Consider the following 24,395-nt stretch of genomic DNA (forward strand, 5'->3'; position numbering starts at 1 on the left):
AGCTTCCCTAAGTTTCATTCTTATAGATGTGATCGTTGGTCTATTAACAGGATTTCTTTAATGGCAGTACAGGACTTGTTTGATGTGCACATGACTCAGGGCTATAGTTCCTCTGGCGAACAATAGACGGTAGTGAATGTGACAACTGAGAATTGGTTGTTTTGCTTGCTCATCAGCTCTTCTCACACTCCATCTGTGTTCGTTGAAAACAGGAATAAATTATTGCTGTCTCATATCCTCCTCCCAGTCTTCTGCCCTTCAGCTGGTGTGAGAATGGCTGTGTTAGTGTAGTGAAATGACCCATCTCTTGTCAAGTTCTATCTGCAGTCAGTGTGTGTGCGCGTGGGCTCCTCCGACACCTTGGGTTCAGACACACCCTTTGATATACACATTCCTGTTGGATTAAATAGCTCAACCCTCTATTTGTCTCTATCTGTCGCTCCCTGTTTTCCCCCCTATCTTTTTTATGATATTGGCCGCCACCCGGCTCGGGCAGTCTCAGGATTTCCTCTGTCTCCTCTCGTGTCTGTACAATTCACAATCCAAACAGGGCACGGACACTTATCACTCATTACACACACACACACACACGCAGATTACTATATATAGCTGTGTAAACATGCTGCCAGACTGTTGGTGTGTGTGCGGGCATGAGTGTTACTGGGAAATACTTGCGCTGTGACTTTGTCATTTATTTTTCCCATACGGGAATACACTGTTACTACTATAACTATACTTTTTTATGTCTCATTTCCTCTGTGTCACTGTTTAACAGATCCATTGAGGTCTCAACAAGTCAAGCCCTTTGGTCAGTTGCTAAACAAACATTTAAGTCTTAAGTTTGGCAGTTAGTCCTGGAAGAAGAGAGACTTTTGTTGCTTGTAATTACACATATTTCCTGACTATATGTGCACTGGGAACAGTCCAATAAAAGCACAAAATAGAACAAGAATTGCAACAATAGTAAAGCAAAATTGTGTGTGTGTCTGTGTCATAGGTCCAGTGATCGGGGAGTTTGTGAGTGAGTTGATGTCTCTGCTTCACGTCTGCCTCCAACCAGACAGAGACCCAGAGATGAGGATGAGCGTCTTCACAATGATTGCTAAGTTGCTACTAGACGCAACCAAGACACTGGATTCCCAGGGGTGAGAAGAACAAACGTACACGCATGCACGCACACACACACACACACACACAAAGAGAGCACACAGAGTGTTTCTGTGGCTGTAAAGGAGATTTTATTTGCTAATTTGGCTAATCAGAATTTTCCATGTCATCATTATCAGCACAGAGCTTGTATTGATATAGAAGACTCTCATTCTCCTGCTAATTATTTCTGCGCCCTCATGGGATTATAATTAGGATAACAACCACATTCGGAAGAATATTATACTGTGTATATATAATAGTGTAATTCCATGAGGTCAGTATTACACCAGCAGCTTATTTAGTGAATTGTGGTTGAAATAGATAGGGTCATATGATAGAGGCACTGTATATACTAGGTGTGATCAAGGTTCATACTCATCATACTTTAAAATTGTTAAAAGCCCATTTTAAAATCAACACAAGGAGTCCCTTGAGTTAACCGTGGTCTCTTTGGGAGTATCAGTTAGACTCCCTCAAATTAGTTAATCATTTCCCAGCATGCCTGGAGAAGACAAGAAGCACATGGTGGCTGAATTGCTCCTCAGTGATTAAGTAACACTCTTGGCTGGTTTATTGGCTGATGAGTGAGGGAGGGTCGGAGGGATGTCTGACACCCAGAGAGGAGCTCTAATTTGTGGGTTCTTCCTCTCTGGGTCCCCCCCCCCCCCCTTTCTCTCCTCCCTCCTGCGTGCCCTCAGCTGTGCAGCATTCAGCCCGGGCTCAGAGCTCTAATCTGAGGGAATGCATTAAGCCCGAGGCCCCTCGCCAGGTCCCAACCATCACAGCAGCTGCTGCCGTCCATCAGAAAGACAAACCTCGTCCATGGGGTTGCCATGGAGACATCTGTGCAGTGTGTAACTAACCCTAGCCCTTCAGCCTAAAGGTCCATACAGGGGTTGCAAGGTGTCTGCATTGGTTAACATGAGGGATGGGCTGCTAATCTTTGTGTGTTGAGAAGATGTTGAAAGTGCCTTTTGGAATGGGCCTGGCAGCAGCGCAAATTATACAGCAATATCCTATATCAATGAAAAATGTTGCACAAACAACAGGAAGGGTTCTTAAGCCAAAACATTCTGCCACCTTTGCCAAAATAAATAGAAATTGGAACTTTCCTTTCAGCTTTCATCAAATTATTGTTTCTATAAATGTTATATTGGACAAAAGAAGCCTCTGTCTTTTCCCCACTCCCAGCACGGCCACCTGCGCCGCTAACCACTTCTCTCATTCCTCATCTGTATCTCCGGTAATCACAGCACCTTCAGGAGACAGAAGTCATGTTACACCTTCAAAGGGCTTTCAAACAAATGCTTAACTTACCAAAAGTATGTGGGGCTGCACGTTCTGCCATAATATTTCCATTCATACGCACCTCATCCCTCCATTCATGATTTATGGCCCAATCGTGGCGAAGCAAGAAACCCACAAACGCACGCTATATGTCATCAAGAGGACAATGATAGTCATAGAGCAAACCGCATTGTCTTTGTTCTACAACCAAAATGACATAATGACAGCTCGGCTACAGAACAAGCAGAGAGGGAAAGTTAAGTTTTGTTCTCACACACACACACACACACACACACACACACACACACACACACACACACACACACACACACACACACACACACACACTGTATGATGTCTTTGTTTCATGTGGATTTGTGCGTTGTGATTAAAAGGTGTGTGTGAAATGTAAGTAGAAGGCTGGATGAAGGCCAAAATCATGAGCCACTTACAAGGAAGATGAAAGTGTGTACCTTCATGCGTGTGTGAACTGCAAAAAAAAAAGTTACGTTTTAATTTCAGCTTTCAAGACATAAAACGGGAAAAGAAAAACTTCCTCTTAATCTACAGTAAATGTGGTTTCCCTCATGTCAGACATTTTTCTTGATTTATATATATTTTTTTAACTCTAAAACTTAAAGAACTCCAAGTCCCATCAGTTACATGGAACGAGACAAAATGAAGCAGATCCAATTGCGTGCATCAGAAATGACACAATATTTAGACTTCACAAGACGTTACCTCAACGTAAGGTTTTATGTCTTGCGGAAGGAATATTGAATTGAATTGAATACATTTTGTTTCAGTCATATCAAATATACAAACAAAACGAAAAGACATCATACATATTATTCCATTGAAATGCCTGAAAAGGAGTAGGAAGAAGTGTTAACTTATTTAATCCTACCCCTTTTCCACAGCTCAATAATTAATATTTATTAATGAATGTAGTTGAAATCATAACCGTAAAAATAATATGGATATTTTATACAATCACTATGCGCATATCATGATTTGGCAAATGTATGCAAGACCATCCAGTAAATGATCAGACTCATGTAAAGGACCAAACTGTATCGGACCAAATGTTTAATGTTAAAGGTGCAGTGTGTAATATGACATCATCAAGAAAGTTCTACAAAGTTCTAGAATGCAACACTCCCTGGGTAACCCCACCCCTTTCGAATAATAACAGAAGCTACAGTGGCCTTCAAGGACAAGAAGAATTCTAAATTTTAAACAATGCACCTGATGACATTCCAACTATGACACTTTCAAGATGGCGGCACTAGGCCTTGGTCCAAAATATGCAGAAATATGGACATATATGAGACCCTTCCTAAGGGAAAAAATAATAATTAAAAAAAATGTTTTCAGCTATTATGCACTAAATTAAATGTACTTATGGATATTATAATTACTTTCTACAAAATCTGCTAGGAAATAAAACCCCAAATTCTACACACTGCAGGTTTAATACAAGAAACCGTTAGAATTTGTTATTTGTATCTGAAACAGAAAGGTGTAGAACAGTACAAAAGTATGTGAAGAGATGATCAAACAATTCTTCACTGATTTCTGCTAATCAATGTTAATGAGTGATCGCCCCAGTCCTCCTTGGCTACATACTCAATAACTCTTTAAGATTTTCTGCTGTGATGGTCCAGCTCCTTTGAGGTGCTCAGGCAAAATTTCCCGGCAATGTCCTTATATGCACACACAGACATATGGGTGAAAAGTAAAGTCCAACTCTTCTTTCCCATGGACACCATCCATGTCATGTGGAAATATGTCTTTCCATCTCCTGGCTTCATTTCATGATGAGCTTTCAACACCTGCCAAGATGAAGGAGACCGAGCTACACAGCAACACATACCCTCCTGGCTGTTTTTGGTGGCTCACAATCCACCCCCTACTGCCACTAATACACTATGGCAGTATAACTTTATCAAATGTCATCACAAGAGACCAGAGGGAGTTACCAGAGCTGGTGGAGTTTGAGGGGGAAAAAGGGTCTGCGCAGACTCTGTTAGTGTGTGTGTGAGAGGACGTCACAGAGCCTAAGTCAGCGTGGAAAACAGAGAGAGAGAAGGGAAAGGAGGACACCCAGATGTTTTACTCCTCGCCTCCTGCTTCTCCTGCCCCCACCAGACTTTGAACGAGTGTGGGAAAATGACTGTATTAAAGCCATTGTATGGAAACAGCATTCGCACAACAGCCCTAATCATTCTCTTGTCTCCAAAATGGCCACTATTGCATCCTGGTTGTTTTAAAAATACTTAAATGCCAATCAGCTTCCCACATTAAACAATTGCCAATGTCTGTATCTGCTGCTGTTGCGCCCCCTCATTCTCTCTATCTGCCTCCTTCCAGGCGTTTCCAGGCTGAGGCAGAGAGGTTCCTGTGTGATGTCTTGCTGTCTAACCTGGTGTGGCGTGCGGGTCGTACTGCCGCTGCCGTCCGCACCGCCGCTCTCAGCTGTCTGCTGGCCCTGCTGCACGGGGGCGCCATCACACCCGGACAGGTACACACTGACTGCAGGGTTTCTTCTAGGAGTGAGACAAGGCAACAGGGGCATTTGGGGCGTGCAAAGATTTATTTAGAAAATTCACAATAGCAACCTGCTGAGGCGTTTTGTGTGTGTGTGTGTGTGTGTGTGTGTGTGTGTGTGTGTGTGTGTGTGTGTGTGTGTGTGTGTGTGTGTGTGTGTGTGTGTGTGTGTGTGTGTGTGTGTGTGTGTGTGTGTGTGTGTGTGTGTGTGTGTGTGTGTGTGTGTGTGTGTGTGTGTGTGTGTGTGTGTGTGACCATCTGCTTAAAATCACTGTGGTGACGTAATTGGGTAAGCGTAATTAATTAATTGATTAGTCTTAACTTTACTTGTTTTCTATGCTTTGTCTGAATTCATGTGGATATAAGCGTCAGCCTCTAGGTTAAGATAAGGTGTGTGTGACAGCATAAAATAGCCTAGATAAAAAGTTATTTTCTTAAGTTAAAAGATGGGTGCTCTCCTCTCCCTTTGTGTTAAAGGTGTGTTCATTCATATAAATATGAATAGGTGTCCTTCGCGCTCTCTGACGATACAAAGGAGCTTTCAGTCTTCCCTGCACCACTCCTCCTTCTCCTTTCTCACAACAATAAATCAATCAGCCTTACAGCAGGGCGCAAAGTTCAGCAGTGGGACAGCCCCTCTGTAAAATGAATATATGGGAAACACTGTAACACAAATTAAAAAAATTGCTGCAGAACTGTCCTCTACACACTCACCTGTCTGCACAAAGGCCCATATGACACGCAGTGTTTACATCTATTTCCCCCTGTGCAAAGAGAGCCAGATTAGCTGGAAGCAAAGTACCGGATATGTGAGGTCTCCAGCAGTACATGCTCCTGGAAACCCCTTTTTTATTGACTCAGCTGTAAAGGAAAAGATGTGGTAGTACATTCTTTTGAATCCACTAGGAGTCGACTTTTACTTCCAATTCTGTTTTGTCCATTTCACATCAAAGAAAGACGGTCCCGATTGGCCATTAAGGAAAATATATCATCGGCCATCTTTCTCCCCTTGGCTGAATGAGTTGGCCACGTCAGGTAGCAGGTGTATGTGGGGGCAAGCGGGTTCACATACCTTTGTCCCTTTTTTAGGAACAATGCTTCCACTGTTCCAGCCCCTTGTTCTATGTAGCAACTATCAGCAGGACATGCCACTGCACCTGCCTGTCAGTGCATGTGCCCAGTTACAATATGCACACACACACACACATAAACACGTCTTGCTGTGTTTGCCCTCTCGTGTGTAGAGTGTCCAGTTGGAACCGGCTCACACACCTCTCCTATTCACAATTTTTTTACTACAAGGCAACGCAAACAGCTGGAGGACAATGCAGACGTGGGTGTAAGTGTGTGTGGGTGTAGGCGTGCAACCAAACTTTTCCTATCTTATTGCATCCAAATGTCCTCACAAGAATAGAAAACCATGGAATAGACAACCGTTTGGTAGTTCGGGTTCAAAGTTAGTCCACATTTGTGATGAAATAAACAACATGTCCTGATGGATATAACAACAGACCCTTATGTATGTATTTCCACGGGGCAAATCAAGCAGCCTTTTCGTTTAGAAGGACATTGTTTCCTCTTTACTCCCTGTGAAAACAATTAGCAGCTCCAGTTACACTTGGCACCCTCGGATTGTCAGTGATGTCATGCTGGATCATGCCAAATTTTCCTCCACTTTTTTTTTTTTTTTTTTTTTTTTTTTTTTTTAACTTGTTGTTTTGCCTGTGCGGTTTCGATAGCAAACAGACGGTGTGTGACAGGTTTACGCCGTCACCTCTTGGCTCTGGGGCTCAGTCTCACCTTGTTTGTCCATTTCCTCTGTGAGTCATCTGTTGGTGTGATGAAAACATTTGGTCTTCACTGGATGTCTGAAGTTGGGCTTCGTGCCCCTTGTATGTCAGTACAAAGCCAGACCTGGTGTAGTTTTGTCATCCTTCAGGTGATATTTCACTTTGGCTAGAGAAGACACAAAACAAATCAATACAAATAGTTAAGGATAAGTGTGAAAACTTTTCTTCCTAAAGTAAATGTTACCTAACTACGCTGCCTCAAAGCAGTCTCACCCCTATCCTGCAAGTTCATAACCCCTTAAGATGTGCACAGTTTATACCCTTGTCACATATGGACAGACTTCAAGCGAGCCAATTTGACAATTCCTTTCTGTGTGCAGCTGCTGTGTGTGGAGCAGAGGATGAGTCCCTTGTTGTTGACGGCTCTGGATGAAGACTCACAGACAGCCAGACTGATGGCTTGTCGTTCTGTGTCCACCATGCTCAAACTCATAGGAGGCAGCCTGCACCCTGAGGCCCTCAACAAGATCTACCCCGGTAAATAACACTCGAAAATCAACATGAACGCTTTGCAATCGATGCCGTGTAATTTTGTGTCAAAGTTTATGCTTCCGACACAATCGAAGATACGTAGCTGCTATCTATTGAATTGACTTAACTTGTAATGTCTGCTCTCTTGTCTGAAGTGTGTTTTAACTCAACTACACCCACACACACACACACACACACACATAACAACCAGCTGACTCATCCGACACATTGATTGACATGAGATTTTTTCCCCCTCTAATTTTCATTTTCCTTTATTTATTCTCGAAAGATCAATTGAGGGTTACCCTCTTTTACAATGTCGTCGAGACAGATACACAATATACAATGAGAATACACAACAAGCTTACAAAAGAGACAACAACAATTAAAACATTCAGATATCATGTGTATCAATGTTTTGTACGTGGGGGTTTTTCTTTTTCTCCACAGAGCTGCTGAAGCATCTGGATGACAGCAGTGAGGAGGTGCGTGGCGTGGCTCTTGAGGCCCTGGGGCTGTGGCTGTCCGGCCTGACCTCAGACTACAGCCCCCAGCTCTACGCCCTTCACCTGCAGCTCCTCTTCCAGCAGCTCCTCCTGCACCTGGACGACCCAGACGCCTCGGTGCAGCGACGCGTGCTCGGTGAGACTGGGCATGGGGGGGTTTAAAGAGATGAGTATGGAGGGTTGGTAACTAGTCCATGGTGAGGGCATAACGGAGGAGGGGTACGCACGTGTTCCTGATCATGATTTGTTGATGATGGATTCAAAAATGAATAATTGGTCTCCGTACACTTGAACAGTGGACTCTTTAAGATTCACACCATGTGGATTATGTACCATAGCTTCTCTCCTCAACTCTTTGTGAGTCCTGGCTTTTAATCATAAATGTTACTTTTATAGAAATATAGCTGGCCTTTCATGCATTGTTAACAGTTCTTTGATAAGAAGGGATAAATCATATGAAACATTCCCATGTTTTATATATCTTGAAATAATTCTGAGATATGGACCTAATGACCTGGATCATCTGATAAGCATACTCAGCGTGCCCAGATGGTGATGGTGAAATTGAGGTGACGATGAAAGCAGAGTTTGTCTGTGATGATGTGCAGAGCAGCCTGCTGCTGTGTCAGAGACGCTCACAGAGGGATGCCAGGACTAATGCGTATCTTCTATCAAACCCTAGATTATTGCCTGGCACGCCGCCAGCAGATTCCCCCTGTCCTGTATTTCAAAAGCTCTCCGTTATCCTTCTTTTCCAAGCAATTCATCACCGAGAGCAGCTCCAGCAATTCCCCCTGTCAAAGTAAGCCCTTGGGGGGGCTGGGCTGGAGGTGGCCCTTAACAGTGGAACACAAGATCCAGATATGGATAAGCACCCACCTGAGAGACACTTCACAGGTTGATATGCCAGATATCAACCTGGGGCAGACTGGGTTGTTTGTGTGGCCTATCTCCACCCAGGGTCTCCCTCCAACACGGAACAGTCCCCCCCTAATGACAACCACATGGGCACCCCTTCCCCCTCACCACCTTTCCACATCTGTCCCCGCACCCTAATCCCTCCATCTCACTTCACTCCTTGTACCCGGTGTTTTCTGTGACTGCTCGCGGCTGCTTCTTATTGATGCATCAGTGGAAAGTCTGAGTGGCTTTTTCCTGAAGTGCGTAGCCGAGGCTGAGCTCCTCTGGACTTTCACTCTCTCCCACTCTCATGGATGTTAGCTGTCATTGCTCCTGACAGGACGCAGGTGAGCGCTGATGCCTTAGCCAGTGAAGAGAGGCCTCGCGAAGGGATCTCTCATCTTCGTACAGCTAGACATGGGAAAAAAAATGAGGGGAAAGGCATGCACGCAGATGTAGCAATAGCTTCCATACCATGAATTCTAGCCCTGCAAGCCAAAGTTTGAAAGCCTTCCAAGCACAATAAGCACTTTTGTTGGTGCCATCGGTTATCAAGTGTCCATAACATTGCCTGCGGAAGGCGGAATAACACATGTAAATCAACTTTATGAACCGACCTTCGCCCACATTACTGCATTGTTTGTATTTCTTGTAGTGGAGAGATTTTTTTTAAGGACTCACTTTGAAAAACTATACTGTAATTTGGTATGTTCCAGTTAAAACATGAAAGGGATCATTTTTTTGACATTTTCTTTGCTGTCTGGACTTATGCTGGATATGCACCAGTGATTTATCTGGGACTCTGGTTTAGACCATTAGTTCTGCACCAGAACTGATATGAGTTAAAAGGCGAAGGGATTTTTTATATATGTTTTATATTGTCAGCAAATTCCACGTAAAGACCAAAACCAACATTGAACTCATCCTCCTAACAAGTATTGTCCTCTACATGAACTCAATTAATCATATTCCTCTGTGCCATAGAGATTAGTTTTCGTCCTAAAACTGTTAAAAAATACAGCAATGAGCCCCATTGGTGCACTGGTTGACAGGGTCCTTCTTTACAATGAACAGGAGCTATCACAAACGCCACCCTGCTGATGTAAATACACATTAAAGCTTCAAATTCTCAGCTGAGAACGTTTTTACTCCTGTTTACATAACAGTACCCAGGAAATGGTGCACCCTTTTTTTTAAGTTTTATTAAGACTTTCATCTTTTGTTGGAACAAATCGATTTGGCCCTGGTCGCAACGGGAAGGCGAATGGGAACTCCAGAGTTTTTGAGAGAGGCATCCTCGGTTGTGATATTTTCAGGGGATTTGTTGAAATTACAAAAAAAAATAAAAATGTGGACCCTGATCCCTTGAACCCCTCTCATAGAGGCTCAGTCCTCAGAGGCAGCAGAAGACTGGTTAGAATCCGGCCTGTGGTCGTTCTCTGCATGTAATTTCACCTCTCTCTCTCTCTCTCTCTCTCTCTCCAAACTGTCTTAATACATTTTTTTTAAATCATAAAAAAAAGAACATAATTGACTCCCAATAGACTTACATACTGTGTACCTTAGTCATCAAGTTATTGAGTGAGTTTAGCTGTTATAACCATCGAAACTAACGATCTGAGTGTGTTGGGGGAAAATTGGATACATTGATTTTTCCTTATTAATATTCAGTCTGATAATGTCAATAGTGTTTAGCTTATGACATGTGCGATTATGGTGTGTCATTTTACTGCCCTGTACTGTGTAAAGATACAAATATGAGCCATGATTGTTCTCAGCCCGTTTCTTCAAACTGAAGTACAGTAGATTCGCCGACAGGTCATCTCATTTCCCAAGGAGACTCCGGGCTCATATCTTGCTGAGTGATCGTCTGTATCTGACAGCACCCGTAACCGCCTGCACCACAAATATGGAAGCATTCTTCACTCTCATGCACGGCTCTGTTTGAAGCCCCCCCTCCGACCCCCCCCACCCTCTTCTCTATCTCTCTTTGTTCCTGTTAATAGTTGATCCCATTCTTATGCTTCTTGGATTTCAAACGCATATCTGTGAAGTGGCTTGATGTGTGCAGCATGTCCTGACAGCATGATGGACAGTGACGCCACCCCCCCCTTCCCTTCCTTTCCCCTCATCCCTCCTTCTTTCACTCTTCTTGATAATCCCTCCATCCTGGCAGCCCGGCTGCTACCTGCTCAATCACACAGACTGTTGGCACGGTTCTACTAACTCACTTCTCACAAGTCATCATTGTTCTCCTTTTGATCCAAAGCCTCGGCCCCGGCTGAGCACAGTAAACACAAGAGCTAAGAAATCCCCTCCGTTTCCTTGGAAGAACAAAGGCGGGTATCGGATGATGAGTTTACATGAGCCAACACAAGCAGAGTGACTGCATGTCACCACTGGAACAGAACTTTTTGCATTATGGTTTCCGAAACATTCCCTCTTTGAGAACAATTCAAGTAATTCAATACACATCTCAAAAGAATCCTGCAGAAGGTGTGGGAGTGATGGGAGGAAATGATTTGAACAGAGGAATATCGCCTCCCAGTGGAAGTAAAGGGCATTTGCAAATACAGTATTCCATTTGCTGAGTTTATGTGTAGTCCATCAGCGCCATCTGCTGGTGTCCTTATTGCACTTTGACTTTGGATAGAGAATCTATCTGCCTGTACAACAGGTTAGAAGAACTTAATTGTATATCTATATTCAACTCTGGTTTGGTGCATATGAGTCCAAATATAGTAATATTTGATTTTGGTCAAAATCAACATGGAAGAAGAAGGAAAAAGGCCTTGAGACTTGAGTAGACCTGTAGTCTCCCCTGCATAATTCAGCTAAAAGCAGTGCTTTGACATTTTATGAAATAATTGGCGTCCTTAAAAATGCTACAAGGAACTTTTAAATATTTCTGAAACAGGCTCATTTTTCCTTTGATGATCATCAATAACATGTAACAGCAAACTAGACCATCTGTGCAAAAAATGCTATTTTTATAGAGTTGTTCTTAATGCTTTTGTCATGGGTCCCTCGCCCTGGAACTAATAGCTGGCATAGTAAAAACACTAACACTTTTTTCCAAAGGGGGTGCAAGAATAAAAACAAACTGAAAGTTCCTCGGTGAACCTTTTTTAAAGGGAGTTAGATGAGATGATCGATAGCATAGGAAAGCAGGAAAAAGAGTGAAGCATGTAAGGAGGATTTCTATTTTTGGAACTGACTGTTGATTTAGTTTTCTTATTTGAGGTCCCCTCTCATATCAGACTAACTGACTCCTATATGTTTTTTTTTTGTGTCCAGAGATCCTGAAGAAAGGCAGCTGTGTGCATCCGGCCGTCCTGCAGAGTGAGGTGGAGACAGTGAGAGACAAACATCGCAGTCCTCTTTACTGTGACCAGCTGCTCCAGCATATCAGCTCACTGGAAAGAGACCACAGCAGAGCATCCTCAATGATGTGGGGATGCAACTGAGAATGTTTGAGTTTAAGTTTGTGCCTTCATTTTTTTAAAGAAACGCTCTGATTAAATTAAATTGTTCAGTGGACAAGGATTGAAGAACCTGTAACGATGGAGCATTTTTAAAACTTGAATTCAGTTTGTCTTTTAATGCAGTGTGTGTCCCCTTAACCATTTGTTGAAAAAAGTTCCTGTGTTCATTCCTCCTATTGTATTCCTGTTCTAATGTTTGTTAAACGATGTGTCTGTGCACTGTGGTTGTGTTTAAATGTTTTACTCACAGGATGTCTTTCTTTCACCCTTGCCTCCAGATTCTGATGAGTCTGAGAGAAGCTGGGTCATGTGGGTTTTCTCTTCAAAATAAAAGTACTCTTTTTCATTGTTTATTTTCAAAAGAAAATTGAGACTGTTGAGATGTGTAAATACAATTCATATTGAAATAAATCTAAATCTTTTAAATGAAACGCCATCTTTGAATACTGTATAATGACTGATAATAATAATAAGGCTAATAATAGCCTATCATGGGTGGATCCTATACAAGTTGTCCCTTTATTTTAAACACTGTATTTGACTGCAATGTTTAGGCTAATAGTCTTTTTTTATGCTCTTATCGGATATTTTCTTTAATATTTTTTTTTGCAAACTTAACATTGACGACAGCAGACACGCTTCCTCCCATCCTTCGCTCAATTATGAAGTGCTGATTCCTGCTCATGCATCTGTGTGTCTGACGCTCCACCATGTAGGCCTAGCCACCTGCGCACAGCTCCATCCATGCCTTTTTTCTAAACGGCGAATATTTCATCCTCCGTTCCGATCGTGAAAGAACCATCCCGCCCTCCGTTCACCATGCTGCAGATCGGGGATGAGGTGGTGTATTTCTCGGCCTTGTTCCTGCTAGTGATGTTGGTGACGAGGAGCCCCACCGGCGCCTCCCTCCTTACCGCATTCCTCTATGTCTTCATGGTGATGTTCCGCTTTCCCCCGGTGCCTGCGGAACAGGCCGGCCGCGTCCTCCGGCCTCGAGCTCCGTCAGGCGGCGTCTCGGTGGTGGCGCACCGCGGGGGGAGCCACGACGCTCCGGAGAACACTGTGGCAGCCATCAGAGAGGTGAAATGCGGCACATCTTTTTAGATGAAAATGTGGAGATGTGCCTGAGCCTCTGTAGCCTACCTTAAAGCTAATATAACCTTCATTTAACACTCAAATAAATTATAACCTTTAGTGTATAGGATTCGGGAGCACCAACCAATCCCCAGAGGAATGTAAGGGCAATGTCATGAAGTTTTCTAATGATTATATTAATACATTAGACTAGTATATGCTTTGGCTTTGCATGTCGTGACTTCACATTTTGCAGTGTAGGCAGTGCACTGGTCTATGCATTTGGTTCCTTGGCCTTGTTTTCGAATATGAGTGTGAAAACAAACTTGTATATAGTCTATTGATGCCAAAGCTGCTGAAGAGAGCTTAACCTTGCCTTTGATACAGCTGAACATGGACCTACATCTGTTTGCATCTCTGTATCAAAAAGAACATTTCATATTTCTAGTGAAAATGCTGTTCCTCTGTCTGACATGCAGTTTGTGGGGGCCTAACTGATTCTAACATGAGTAACATGGTCACTTGACTGTTTTCTTTTCATATTCCTCTCTAAATTAACCTGGGATTTTAGAACAGCATGCTGCTTTTTAGTGAATCATAATGTGCTGCTTTGCATGTTAATTGAATTGAATGTGAACATTCACAATGCCCACAGACATGTAGAATATACAGTATACTCTATATCCTTACTGTTTAATATATCCTCCCGTCAGGCCAGTAGAAATGGGGCAACCGGAGTGGAGCTGGACCTGAGTTTCACGGCCGATGGAGTGCCCGTACTAATGCATGATGAGACTGTGGACCGCACCACCAACGGCTCTGGACCACTCAGCAAGCTACAGTTGGTCCAACTAAAGAGACTAGATGCTGCTGCTCAACACAGGCTGAAGTAAGTTCCATATCAAACACTTATTGGATCTGTTTTAGGATTCTCATTTCATGCTTTGATTAAAAAAACTAAGGGCAGTGTGTGTCCATGAAATGAGACAAGGTCATCTTTGAAGATTGTCATACAATGAAGTTTTGCATTTTTTCACAATTTGTCAAATATACAGTATGTGTCATTGTTTAAGGTGTTTGACCCTTAGCCACATCATCCCTCATCTCGTCATCCTATTTATTTGTAACTAGGAATTTTAAACTTATGTACTGTTCTTAAGCACATTCATCAATGTTGTTACCAGTAACTTAACGTTTCAGTTTAATATTAATAATATAATATAGGACCCATTATAATGTATTATCATAAGTTAAGAAGATAATTCACATGTTGCAGAAGTAGGCTATATAAAATGATTCAAAATACCTCCTACCTCAAACCTCCTAAATTGATGTATGCATTAATGCATCAATAATCATAGTCCAATATTATGGTATCATAGTATATAGAACCATTCTTTATAGTGAGAACCTTTACTGTGTGTGATTTAGGAATATTTTATTGATGCTAAAACTATGAATGCAGGACAGAAGTATTCATACATTGTGTTATTGCTGCCTTTACTTTCACCACAGACACATTTGCTCATTCAGAATTGTTGTATCTCTATGTAAATGGTTTTAGGGAAGTATGTCTGTTCTCACACATTTTCAAGACGTAACATAAGGCAGCAAGAGGTAAAAGACAGACACATGTTGACCCAGCAGCAACATTACCTCAGCTTTGGCCCATAAGAAAACCTGCTGTGGTCTAACTGTGTCTCCAGGGAGAAGTTTAGTGGAGAGAAGGTCCCCACGCTGCAGGAGGCTGTGGAGGAATGCATCAGACACCAGCTCACCATCTTCTTTGACGTCAAAGATCAACCGGATAAGGTACTGGATGCACCAACCCAAACCCAGCAACGCCTCACCCAACCCCCTAAGCTATTGAAGAAAAATCCATTATTAGAGAAATATCTACTGTGGTAGTAGCCAGCCACTATCTGCTCATAAGTCTCTGCAATCCTCTCTGTGCTGCCCGCCTGCCCTCCCAACAAATTCTCCTCTTAGAGCTGACGAAAAACAAGAGGTTCATAAACAAGTGAAAGAGTGGGTCTTAAATTGACATAATTTGTTATTATTAAAAACAGCATTTCAACTTACACTGTTTACAGTAGTCTGAAGAAGAAGTCTACATGGTTATGCCTCTTTCTGGCTGATTTGCTGAACATTGTGTTTGAACTTCAGACCATATACTTGCTGTTGTTTGGTCTGGCTTTGAGAGACTAATGTTTGAAGAAGACAGACAGCAGTACTTACTAGTTAACTAATTTGTTCACAATAAGACATTAGGTAGACTGATGGTTAACAGCGCATGAGTGTACAGGAGTTTACTGATGAGAAGAGGCAGCCGGACAGCGTGTGTGTACCCGCACACTTATTGACAGTAGAATTTTCTAATTCATTAGTTCATGTATTAAAACCCAAGAGTTTCAATAAAGACATCTGAGTCAGCCATCTTCAAAGTCTGGTAGATTTTTACTTGCGACAGCAGAGCAAGGGGTCAAACATGCATCACAATGTTACATGGTTGAGATCCAAAGAATGAACAGAATATCAGAAACTTTATAGGAGCAAGATGTGTGTGCGTACACATTTGTGTGTGTGTAAAAAAAAACCATGACATGATCTCACAGGATGTAATAATCCATGAACAACAATAGGCAAAGGCAAAACTCTAGAGCCCCCCTTCCTATCCCCCTTAATTGATCATATAGGTTCTCGTGAGTACAGTTGCTTGACCTCCGAGGTTGGGTCAAAAGTTCACACAGACAAAGCCCACAGTGTTCCTGATAGGACATTTTCTTGTCTAGTAAAGGACTTTTCCAATGTTGCACACCATGGCGTCATCCTACATGCTCTCAAACAGCCGTTAGTGTTCAAAGTTCACCGTGAGGTGAGCTGAATGTTTAAACTTTAAAATGTTATACAATCATAACGGTAGGCCTAAATCATAGAGTGCACCTCAGGAAAAAAAATCTCTTTTAGCGCCCTGGGCAAACGCCTATATCGCCTATGCCTAGAGGCCCCTGCATCGACCTGACCTACACGCTCATCAAAAACTCATTACAAAATATATGGATAAATATATGCAGTTATCCCAAAGACTGCAGTTACAGCTGTCGCTCATTTCTCCAGTGCTTTTTCTGTAAGTTTTGCTCTTATCTTCTCAGGCTGCGTCAGTGCTTCACCAGATGTATAAGAAGTTCCCCGTCCTCTACAACTCCAGCATTGTTTCCTCCTTTGAACCTAAAGTCATCTACAAGGTAACACAGAAAGACCACTGAATGTGATATTCCTTCTCATATACCAGAGAGCATTCTGTTAACCAATGAGCTCTTCCACTGCACAGATGCGTCAGACGGACCCTAACGTAGTCACAGCTCTGAGCCACCGGCCCTGGAGGCTGAGTCGCTTTGCAGACGGCACGGCCCGCAGCCTGTCCACATGGGTTCACATGTGGATGGTGGTCCTGGATGTTCTACTGGACTGGGCACACCACCATATCCTGTGGAAGCTCTGTGGAGTCTCTGCCATCCTGGTGCAGAAAGACTTCATCTCCTTGTAGGTGAAATCAAATGAGTTTAATCATTATTACCATGCACGGCAGCAGAGGGTGTATGTTTATTACTGGGTTTAAAGATTAAGAAGGAAACTTTTTTTTTCTTGCACGCTTAAAATCCTGTAGTAAGTAGTTAATTGTAGTGTGTATTTACCATTAAATTCTTGATGGTTCACTTTTCTACTGTAGCCCATATGGCTCAACAGAGCGTTTCCGGAAGTAAAACTCCCATTCATTTATCTCTCCATAGCAGATTTGATTATAAGTCATATTATCATAACAAGGCAGACTTACCGCTAGCTACCCGAGTGTAAAACAATGGTATATGCTCCGGTAGATGACATAAGTTCACATGACATCATCCTAGTTTTAAGAATTTTTTTTCCCCCTGAGATCAAGTTTTATTCATGATCTCAGGGAGAAGAACTACACTACCCATGATCCTAGAGCGTCCATGCGACGTCTCTGATTGGTGGAGCTCAAGAAATGATGTACAGTCTTGTACCTTTCTCTCAGTTTAACTTTTTTTTCTAGTGTTGAATAAAATGTTTTATTGTCACAACTTAGTATTGGGGTAGGTGGGTGTCTTGGTCCCGTGGTTAAAACTATTGATATAATGAATTATTAAAATGTCAATGGAGGTTTTGAATGGGGAAATTGACTATACTTCCGGAACAGGAGCCGCTAAAAAAAAAAGGCAGCCCCCTGTTGAGCCCTGTATCATGTATCGTTTGCACCCTCACAAACGTGATTTCCAAGCTGTGGGTCTTGTTACTTATTCACTGACTAGTGTTATATTTCCCCTCCCTCCTTCCTCCCCTCCACTCCAGGGACTATGTCCAGTACTGGGCGGAGCGCGGTGTGGAGGTGGTGGGCTGGACTGTGAACACTGCTGTGGAGAAAGACTACTACCAAAACCTGCTGAAGATTAGCTACATCACCGACAGTATGCTGGAAGACTGTGATTATCCTTACTGAATGATCACACACACTCTTCCCACGTGTTGATCATAACATTTTACAGCTCCTCAAAGGTGCTACGAGGAACTTTTAAATATTTCTGAAACAGTCTAATTTTTCCTCTGATGATCATAAATGACATGGTACAGCAAACGAGACCATCAGTGCAACAAATGCTATTTTAATATAGTTTTTCCTAATGCTTATTTGTCATGGGTATACGCCCACCCAGGAACAACAGCTGGCGTAGTTAAAACACTACTGCTTTTGTCCAAAGTGGGTGCAAGAATGAACACAAACGTGAAAGTTCCTCGGAGCACCTTTTAACAAAGAAATTAGAAGTCGGAATCTCCTTGATGAGACAAAAGCAGCTATTATAACTTGTTCTGTCCTTTTAAAAGAAGATGCAATAGTGAAATATGAAGATGAATGTTGAATTTAAGGTGGTTAGAAGCTAGAAATCTGGTGCTAACTATCTCTGCCGTGGCCATTGAACAACCCCAAGCTTCATAGAGATACATACTGTACAGTATATGACATAGTGTAGAGGTAATAATAACATGTAACATTACCTGTAGCTGGCATACAGGTTTTTCCTCTTTGAATCTGCAGACAGACACATTAAACCATGAAGACTCAACTGTATACTGTATATGTCCTTGTCCCTTATCCAACTACCAACAGCAATACCAGGGATTAGGATTACGCTACCTTAAAGATCTTTTCTACCTTGTGTGCTGATCTTTTCAATGGGCGACCGATGCACCTTTAAAAGAGACATTTTGTGTATATGGTGTGGTTGTAACGTTAGACATATTGACAACACATCGACACGTATTATATTTATTTAATAATTAACTGTAGGGGATGTCTCGGTGACTTTTTATTCGTTTTAATGGCTGTATCCCAGAGTCGTAAAAAAAACTGTTGAGGTCTTTGATCCAAATTCCAACTCTAGCTTCTTAATAAATGTTTGACTAGATGCCTCTTCACACTGCTAGGAATTAGAGCGTGATATACTCAACTTCCTTTTATTTGAAATGTGTCTGTAGTAAAAAAAAAGCTTATCTTGATGACAACTTATTAACAACAATTCATTTTCTTTCTTTTATTTGTCTAGTGTTCTAAGAAGAGATGGATTTGGCAAACGACCTTGAATAAATAAAGAATGTCATTTCACTCTGCAAAACTCATGTAAGGATGTAATGCCTTTAAAGTGAAACTCCTACATAAATAGATTTTTTAAAATTCATTGCCACGAGAGAGTTTTCTTGCATAATTTTTTTGCTGTGTGTGTGTGTGTGTGTGTGTGTGTGTGTGTGTGTGTGTGTGTGTGTGTGTGTGTGTGTGTGTGTGTGTGTGTGTGTGTGTGTGTGTGTGTGTGTGTGTGTGTGTGTGTGTGTGTGTGTGTGTGTGTCTGCGTGCGTGCGTGTGTGTGTCTGCGTGCGTGCGTGTGTGTGTACACTGTAAACATTGCCGTTTGGGACAGCTGGGGGCTACAGGGTGAAGCAGACATATAACCCCCATTAAATCGAGATGTAATTCGTTCCATTGATGTTACACAAAACAATGACACATTCCTATTGTAAAACAAATAACTCCACTGGATATTTCCTGGATAAATAATCTAATATTACAGAATGAGAGAAGAAGTGAGTGATTCCTCTAACCGGGACACTGTCCCTTTAAAGCGCCGGGGGAGGCGTGTAGGCACGTCGAGAAGTGGTGCGCTTTGACGGTGTGCGTGAAATGTCTTATGAATGACAGCCGCCGTTTGAGGGTACGTGACATTGTGGCAGCGCAGGACACCCCAGCACCAAAGTGACTTACGTGAACTGTAACCGGACTGTCTGGGTGGACAGGTGAAAGGGGGACGGCTCGTTGGGTAAGGGGGGGGAGATGCACCCCGAAGGCAGCTGGTTTTACGCAGAGAGGAGCGCGGCGCGTGTGTTTCTATTCTCTTGATAGGTTACCAAACAGCCTGCCTGCTCTCATGCCAGCACTGAGAATCTGCGTTCGCTTAATAAGACTGTCTGCGCTGTGTGAGTGAAGCTCGGCCGAGGAGAGGATCGGTCCACTTCTCACTTCAAGACAGTGTTTATTTTTTATACATTTGAATACAGCGACCGATTCTATTCAAGCCTAAAGGTCCCTCACCAGTAGGCCTGCTCCACCTGCATCTCCGCCTTCGTGTGCCAAAAGTTTACAGGTGACTTTTCCCCTTCCTGCGTGATGTACACTATCACAAGAGGTCCCAGCAAACTGGTCACCCAGCGACGCACAGGTGAGCCACACTCACAGAGATCCCTCCAGACAGTTATCAAATGTTTCTTATTAGTTGTAGGTAAAATGTGATTTTTTTTTCTCTCATTTGTAGGGCCTACTCAGCAGCTCGACAACAAAATAAACGACTTCAAGCACAAACAAACGTCCTGGAGTATGCCTGAGTAAGTGTGCAACTTTTGGAGAAACGCCCACTGTCAATGAAAAACCACTTGAATGCTCTAAGTGTGTGTGTGTGTGTGTGTGTGTGTGTGTGTGTGTGTGTGTGTGTGTGTGTGTGTGTGTGTGTTGGGGGGGGGGGGGCCTTGGGACCTTTATATAAGTGTCTCCAAAGTTTATGATTGCAGAGGTATAGGACTCACTTGTTAGTAAAGTGTGTGTGGCAGGACGTCATCAGCTTGAGACGGGGGCAGCTATTGTTCATCAGTGTGGGCCTGAATGATTTGTAGCACACCTCCACCCTGTGGCTCCCCCCCCCCCCCCCCCCCCCCTCGCCAATGCAGAGAATGCCTGCTGGTCTGTTTTCATGCCTTAACATCAGCCAGGCGTGTGTGTGTGTGTGTGGGTGTGTGTGTGTGTTGGTTTGTGCGTGTGACCTTGTGGGACGGCGAGGTGGCACATGGTCCTTCATTCAGCTGTTGCAATCTCTGACTCCGACCTTGCTTGATTCCAGGCCTCCAAAGCCTGAAAACTGTGAGAAACCGTGAGAGAGCTATAATCAGAACACACGTTTGCAACTTGTGACATGTCCCTCTTCTTTTCCTCCCCAATCAGCCTCCCCGCACCCAAGATAGTTTTCAACCGTCCCAACGGCAAGAAGTACCAACACCCTGCCCCGGCTCTCCCCGTGGACACCCAGCAAGAAGAGCGCTTCACCGCAGCACACGAGGAAAACGTCAAGTTCGTCTATGAGGGTGAGCGGTGTAAAAGAATGGTCTGACTGGAAATATAAGGCAGCAAGAGAGAGAGGGGGAGACGACACCCCGTCCCTCGCCAGCTGTTTTGTGAATGACATTGTTTTACTATCAGGAGCTTATTTAAGAACTGCCAAACCCCCCCCCCCCCCTCCATGCCTCACCCACACACACACAGCTGCTCCCACACTGATAGCCATGATAGGCACCCGGCCCGGCACAGAATTACTCCTCACACCCCCAGATCTCCCCTGCTCTTCATAAACCAAGCTGAAGGGAAGTGTGTGTGTGTGTCTGTCTGTCTGTCTGTCTGTCTGTCTGTCTGTCTGTCTGTCTGTCTGTCTGTCTGTCTGTCTGTCTGTGTCTGTCTGTCTGTGGCTTAGACGTGTTACTACCAGCAACATTATCTGCGACTACGCTTTGAGAGAAAGGCAACAAAAGGAGTCAGGCAGGATGGGGGGGGGGGGTTTTGTTTGGTCCGTGTGAAACTCTACACAGTGTGACCCACTTTTGAAGCGGTCGCCTCCTCTTTAGCATTCAGCGGCTTGTTCAGGCTCATTTGGCCCCGGCCGTCGTTACTCTCTGTGTCCTGCTACTTGCTGGCGTGGAGGCTGGGGGGCCGCGGCAGCTCATAAACAACCTCACTAACCTTGTCTCTGAAGTGGACAAGGACACCAAGAAGGCCCCACCCCCCCCCCCCCCTCCTCTCCTCCCCTCCCCTCTCTGTGGAGCGGAGAAAAGAGCTCACGGTTGATTTCTTTATTTTTTTCACTCTGGTAAATAGCCCAGCACATGATGTAAACAAGCTTATGCATTGAAAGTCATGACTTGAAAGCAGATATCACACACACACACACACGCACATACACACATAGACGTACACACACACATACACACATAGACGTACACACACACACTACATGTGACCAGTCCACACGCTGCATTATTTGAAATACAAGCGTTTGCCAGTGAAGCAGTTGCCCTTGTGGACTTTACTTGTTTGACGCTGTGGGTGTGACACTGAGGGGGCAGGACTTTTTTGTTAACTTGGACTGATAAGAACATTAGCTATTACCTATTAATTAGCTGCAGCTAATGCGCATCATTGCTGCATAATGGATTGATCTTCAGAAGCGTTGCTATAGATAGTAAAGGTTGCTACTAACCGTCTATAAATCATCTACATGTGTTGACGTTGTTGATGGTGAAGGTGATGTCTTCAGACTCATTCTCTTGTTCAACCAATAGTCCAAAGCTCAAAGATATTCCATTTGCCCTGATGTCCAAGGAAGAATAGTCTTCCATTTCTGAAGCTGGAAGCCACAAAAATGCCTCAATTGATTATCACAATACTGTAGTTGCCAATTGATTTTTCTGTTGATCGACTTACATTTTGTTTCAGCTCTAAAAGCTTCTCAGTGTCAGATATAAAATGCACTGAACAGTGGTTGTGTTTTCAGCCTGGCAGGACATGGTGCAGCAGGAGCAGGAGCCAGAGGAGGCCCAGGGAGCAGTCCACTACCAAGAAACAACTCCCAGCCCGCACATGGACAGTGAGTACAGCTTCTCCTTCCTCCTTCACCCCTTAGAGCCGCTCACGTCCTCAGGGCATGATCTGTATCTGCATTTTACTGTGTTCTTAAGAGTCAACGTTTACAGGATGAAACGGCACAGGAGTTTTTTGTTTGAAGTAGGGTGACATTTTAACATTTTACTAGTTTAATCTCTTGTGCCTGCACCTTCTTTAACCTGTACACTAGCTTATATTGGTTTATGACAAGCAGCCAAACAAAGATTAGTGGACCTGATCCTTCCGGCTGAAGAAGGAAAGCTAGCACTGGTCATGGGTCCACCTCTAGCTGCAGTCCAAATGAGATGTTAACCCTGGTGTGTCACATTTAGAACTACTAATTAATTAACTCTAGTTTTTTTTTCAAATGTAACAACTTGTAATACATGGAATGCATAGGAGAAGATCAAGAGGGACTTTCTGTGTGTAGTCATCAGTTTTAGATCATTTATTTTATTTGAAGATAATACTTCAAATACTGCAACAGCCAACACTAAAATCAATTTAATGTTTAGCCAAAATTGCAGATGCAGGATGTAGCAAATAGATTTAAAAATGATATTCTGTGGCAGAATAAGAGCTAGAAAACAATAAGGAGAAGAAGAATACAATGTCAATTTGTAATATGTAAATGCTAGGAACAGTTTAAGATTTATTTTGGTTTACAATGTTTCAGTTTGTTCAACTTATTTTGATAGTATGTACCGGAAGTGATAGTCCGCTATCGTGTCTGCATTTCAGTTAGCTTTATAGATATACGTGCTGCAGTTGCTCGTTATACCCGCTAGAGGGCGGTCCACATACCTAACGTAATTCTAACGCGCGGATTAAGTATACTTCTAATATATGGCGTTTTGATGTGTAACTGTGACCCATAGAGGTCAGAGTGGTTGATTATAATGTTTAGTTTCTTGTTTATGGTTGCTTTGGTGACTTGAATAAAAAAATAAGGCAGGTGCTAGCATGCCAACATCCCTGCCACTGCTTGCAGGAAGAATATGCTAGCCACATCAGAAAACAAGTATTAAATGAAATCAGATGGTAATTAACTTCATTATTATTAACAAGTCTGTTAGTTGTATTTTTAGTTCATGGGGAGATTTTCTTTAGATATTAATAATGATGTCATTCAACCAGAAATGAATGTATTGGTCACGAATTGCTTTGACCGCGGGAGGGCAGTAAACATAACATTTAAAACATATAACACAAACAGACGATACCACAGGACTTTCGATCAAAAGTGTCAAAATAAAACCATAAATGTTATTTGTGCTAGGTGAGTAGTGAAATGGTTAGAAGAAGAAAATCTTTGATTACAGAAAGTCTAATTTCATTGTCAATGACAATCCAATAGAAAGGGAAAGCTTTCTCTACATATTTCATCGTGGCTGTCCTACCATACCTCCCTCACACACCAACAGCATGGCTTCAGAGTTGTAATCTTTTAAAACCCCTCTCTTTCCCTTTTGTGTTTTAGACTTTGTGCCCATCGATCTGGATGAATGGTGGGCCCAGCGTTTCCTGGCCAACATAGACAAACTATCCTGACACTCTTCCAGGATTTGTGGATCATGACGGATGGTCAGGAGGAGAGACCTGAAGCAGGGTGGCTCACAGGGGGGGAGAGAGGAAGCCTGAGCAGGAGGTCTGATGGGCCAAACATGTCTAAATGTGATTCATATGGACAGACAGTGCTGGGACGCTAAGACAGAAAGCACAGAGAATCACTTCACTGGAACTTTAGAAATCCCACCCGTCTGTAAGCCGACAGGCTGCACACTGGAGGACGTCTTCAGAGGGAGCTTTCTCTCATCTACTGCCCTCACAACAGAAATGTCATGTTACTTTGAAA

General features: G+C 43.0%; 3 protein-coding genes across 3 annotated transcripts in view; all 3 read left to right on the plus strand.

Moving 5' to 3' along the window:
* The window catches only part of dnaaf5 (dynein axonemal assembly factor 5), a 30,369-nt gene extending 17,843 nt beyond the window's left edge, over positions 1-12,526 (plus strand). The window contains exons 9-13 of the mRNA XM_080044659.1: positions 998-1,145; positions 4,810-4,960; positions 7,157-7,313; positions 7,758-7,949; positions 12,011-12,526. Coding sequence (XP_079900785.1) covers positions 998-1,145; positions 4,810-4,960; positions 7,157-7,313; positions 7,758-7,949; positions 12,011-12,180 — 818 coding nt within the window. The 3' untranslated portion in view covers positions 12,181-12,526. The remainder of the gene's footprint in view (positions 1-997; positions 1,146-4,809; positions 4,961-7,156; positions 7,314-7,757; positions 7,950-12,010) is intronic.
* Positions 12,527-13,002: 476 nt separating this feature from the next.
* Positions 13,003-17,791, plus strand: LOC307262353 (glycerophosphodiester phosphodiesterase 1-like; the record flags this gene model as incomplete). The annotated part of the gene is made up of 6 exons (XM_080043202.1): positions 13,003-13,278; positions 13,986-14,161; positions 14,979-15,084; positions 16,425-16,517; positions 16,604-16,815; positions 17,644-17,791. Exons 1-6 carry the CDS (start codon positions 13,018-13,020, stop codon positions 17,789-17,791), a joined length of 996 nt encoding a protein of 331 aa, XP_079899328.1. The 5' UTR covers positions 13,003-13,017.
* Positions 17,792-19,631: 1,840 nt separating this feature from the next.
* On the plus strand, positions 19,632-24,359 carry LOC307262691 (MAPK regulated corepressor interacting protein 2-like). Its single transcript, XM_080043648.1, has 5 exons — positions 19,632-20,057; positions 20,151-20,220; positions 20,831-20,970; positions 22,431-22,523; positions 24,021-24,359. The coding sequence occupies exons 1-5, from the start codon at positions 20,006-20,008 to the stop codon at positions 24,089-24,091; spliced, it is 426 nt and encodes a 141-aa protein (XP_079899774.1). The 5' UTR covers positions 19,632-20,005; the 3' UTR covers positions 24,092-24,359.
* Positions 24,360-24,395: the final 36 nt, after the last annotated feature.

Source organism: Ammodytes marinus, assembly GCF_949987685.1.
Source record: "Ammodytes marinus genome assembly, chromosome: 16".
In the NCBI taxonomy this organism is placed as follows: domain Eukaryota; kingdom Metazoa; phylum Chordata; class Actinopteri; order Uranoscopiformes; family Ammodytidae; genus Ammodytes; species Ammodytes marinus.

Coding starts and splice junctions, on each gene's coding strand:
- LOC307262691 (XM_080043648.1), top strand. CDS start 20,006: ATGTACACTATCACAAGAGGTCCCAGCAAACTGGTCACCCAGCGACGC. Junction 20,971..22,430: donor CGTCAAGTTCGTCTATGAGG/GTGAGCGGTGTA, acceptor TTGTGTTTTCAG/CCTGGCAGGACATGGTGCAG. Junction 22,524..24,020: donor TCCCAGCCCGCACATGGACA/GTGAGTACAGCT, acceptor TTTGTGTTTTAG/ACTTTGTGCCCATCGATCTG.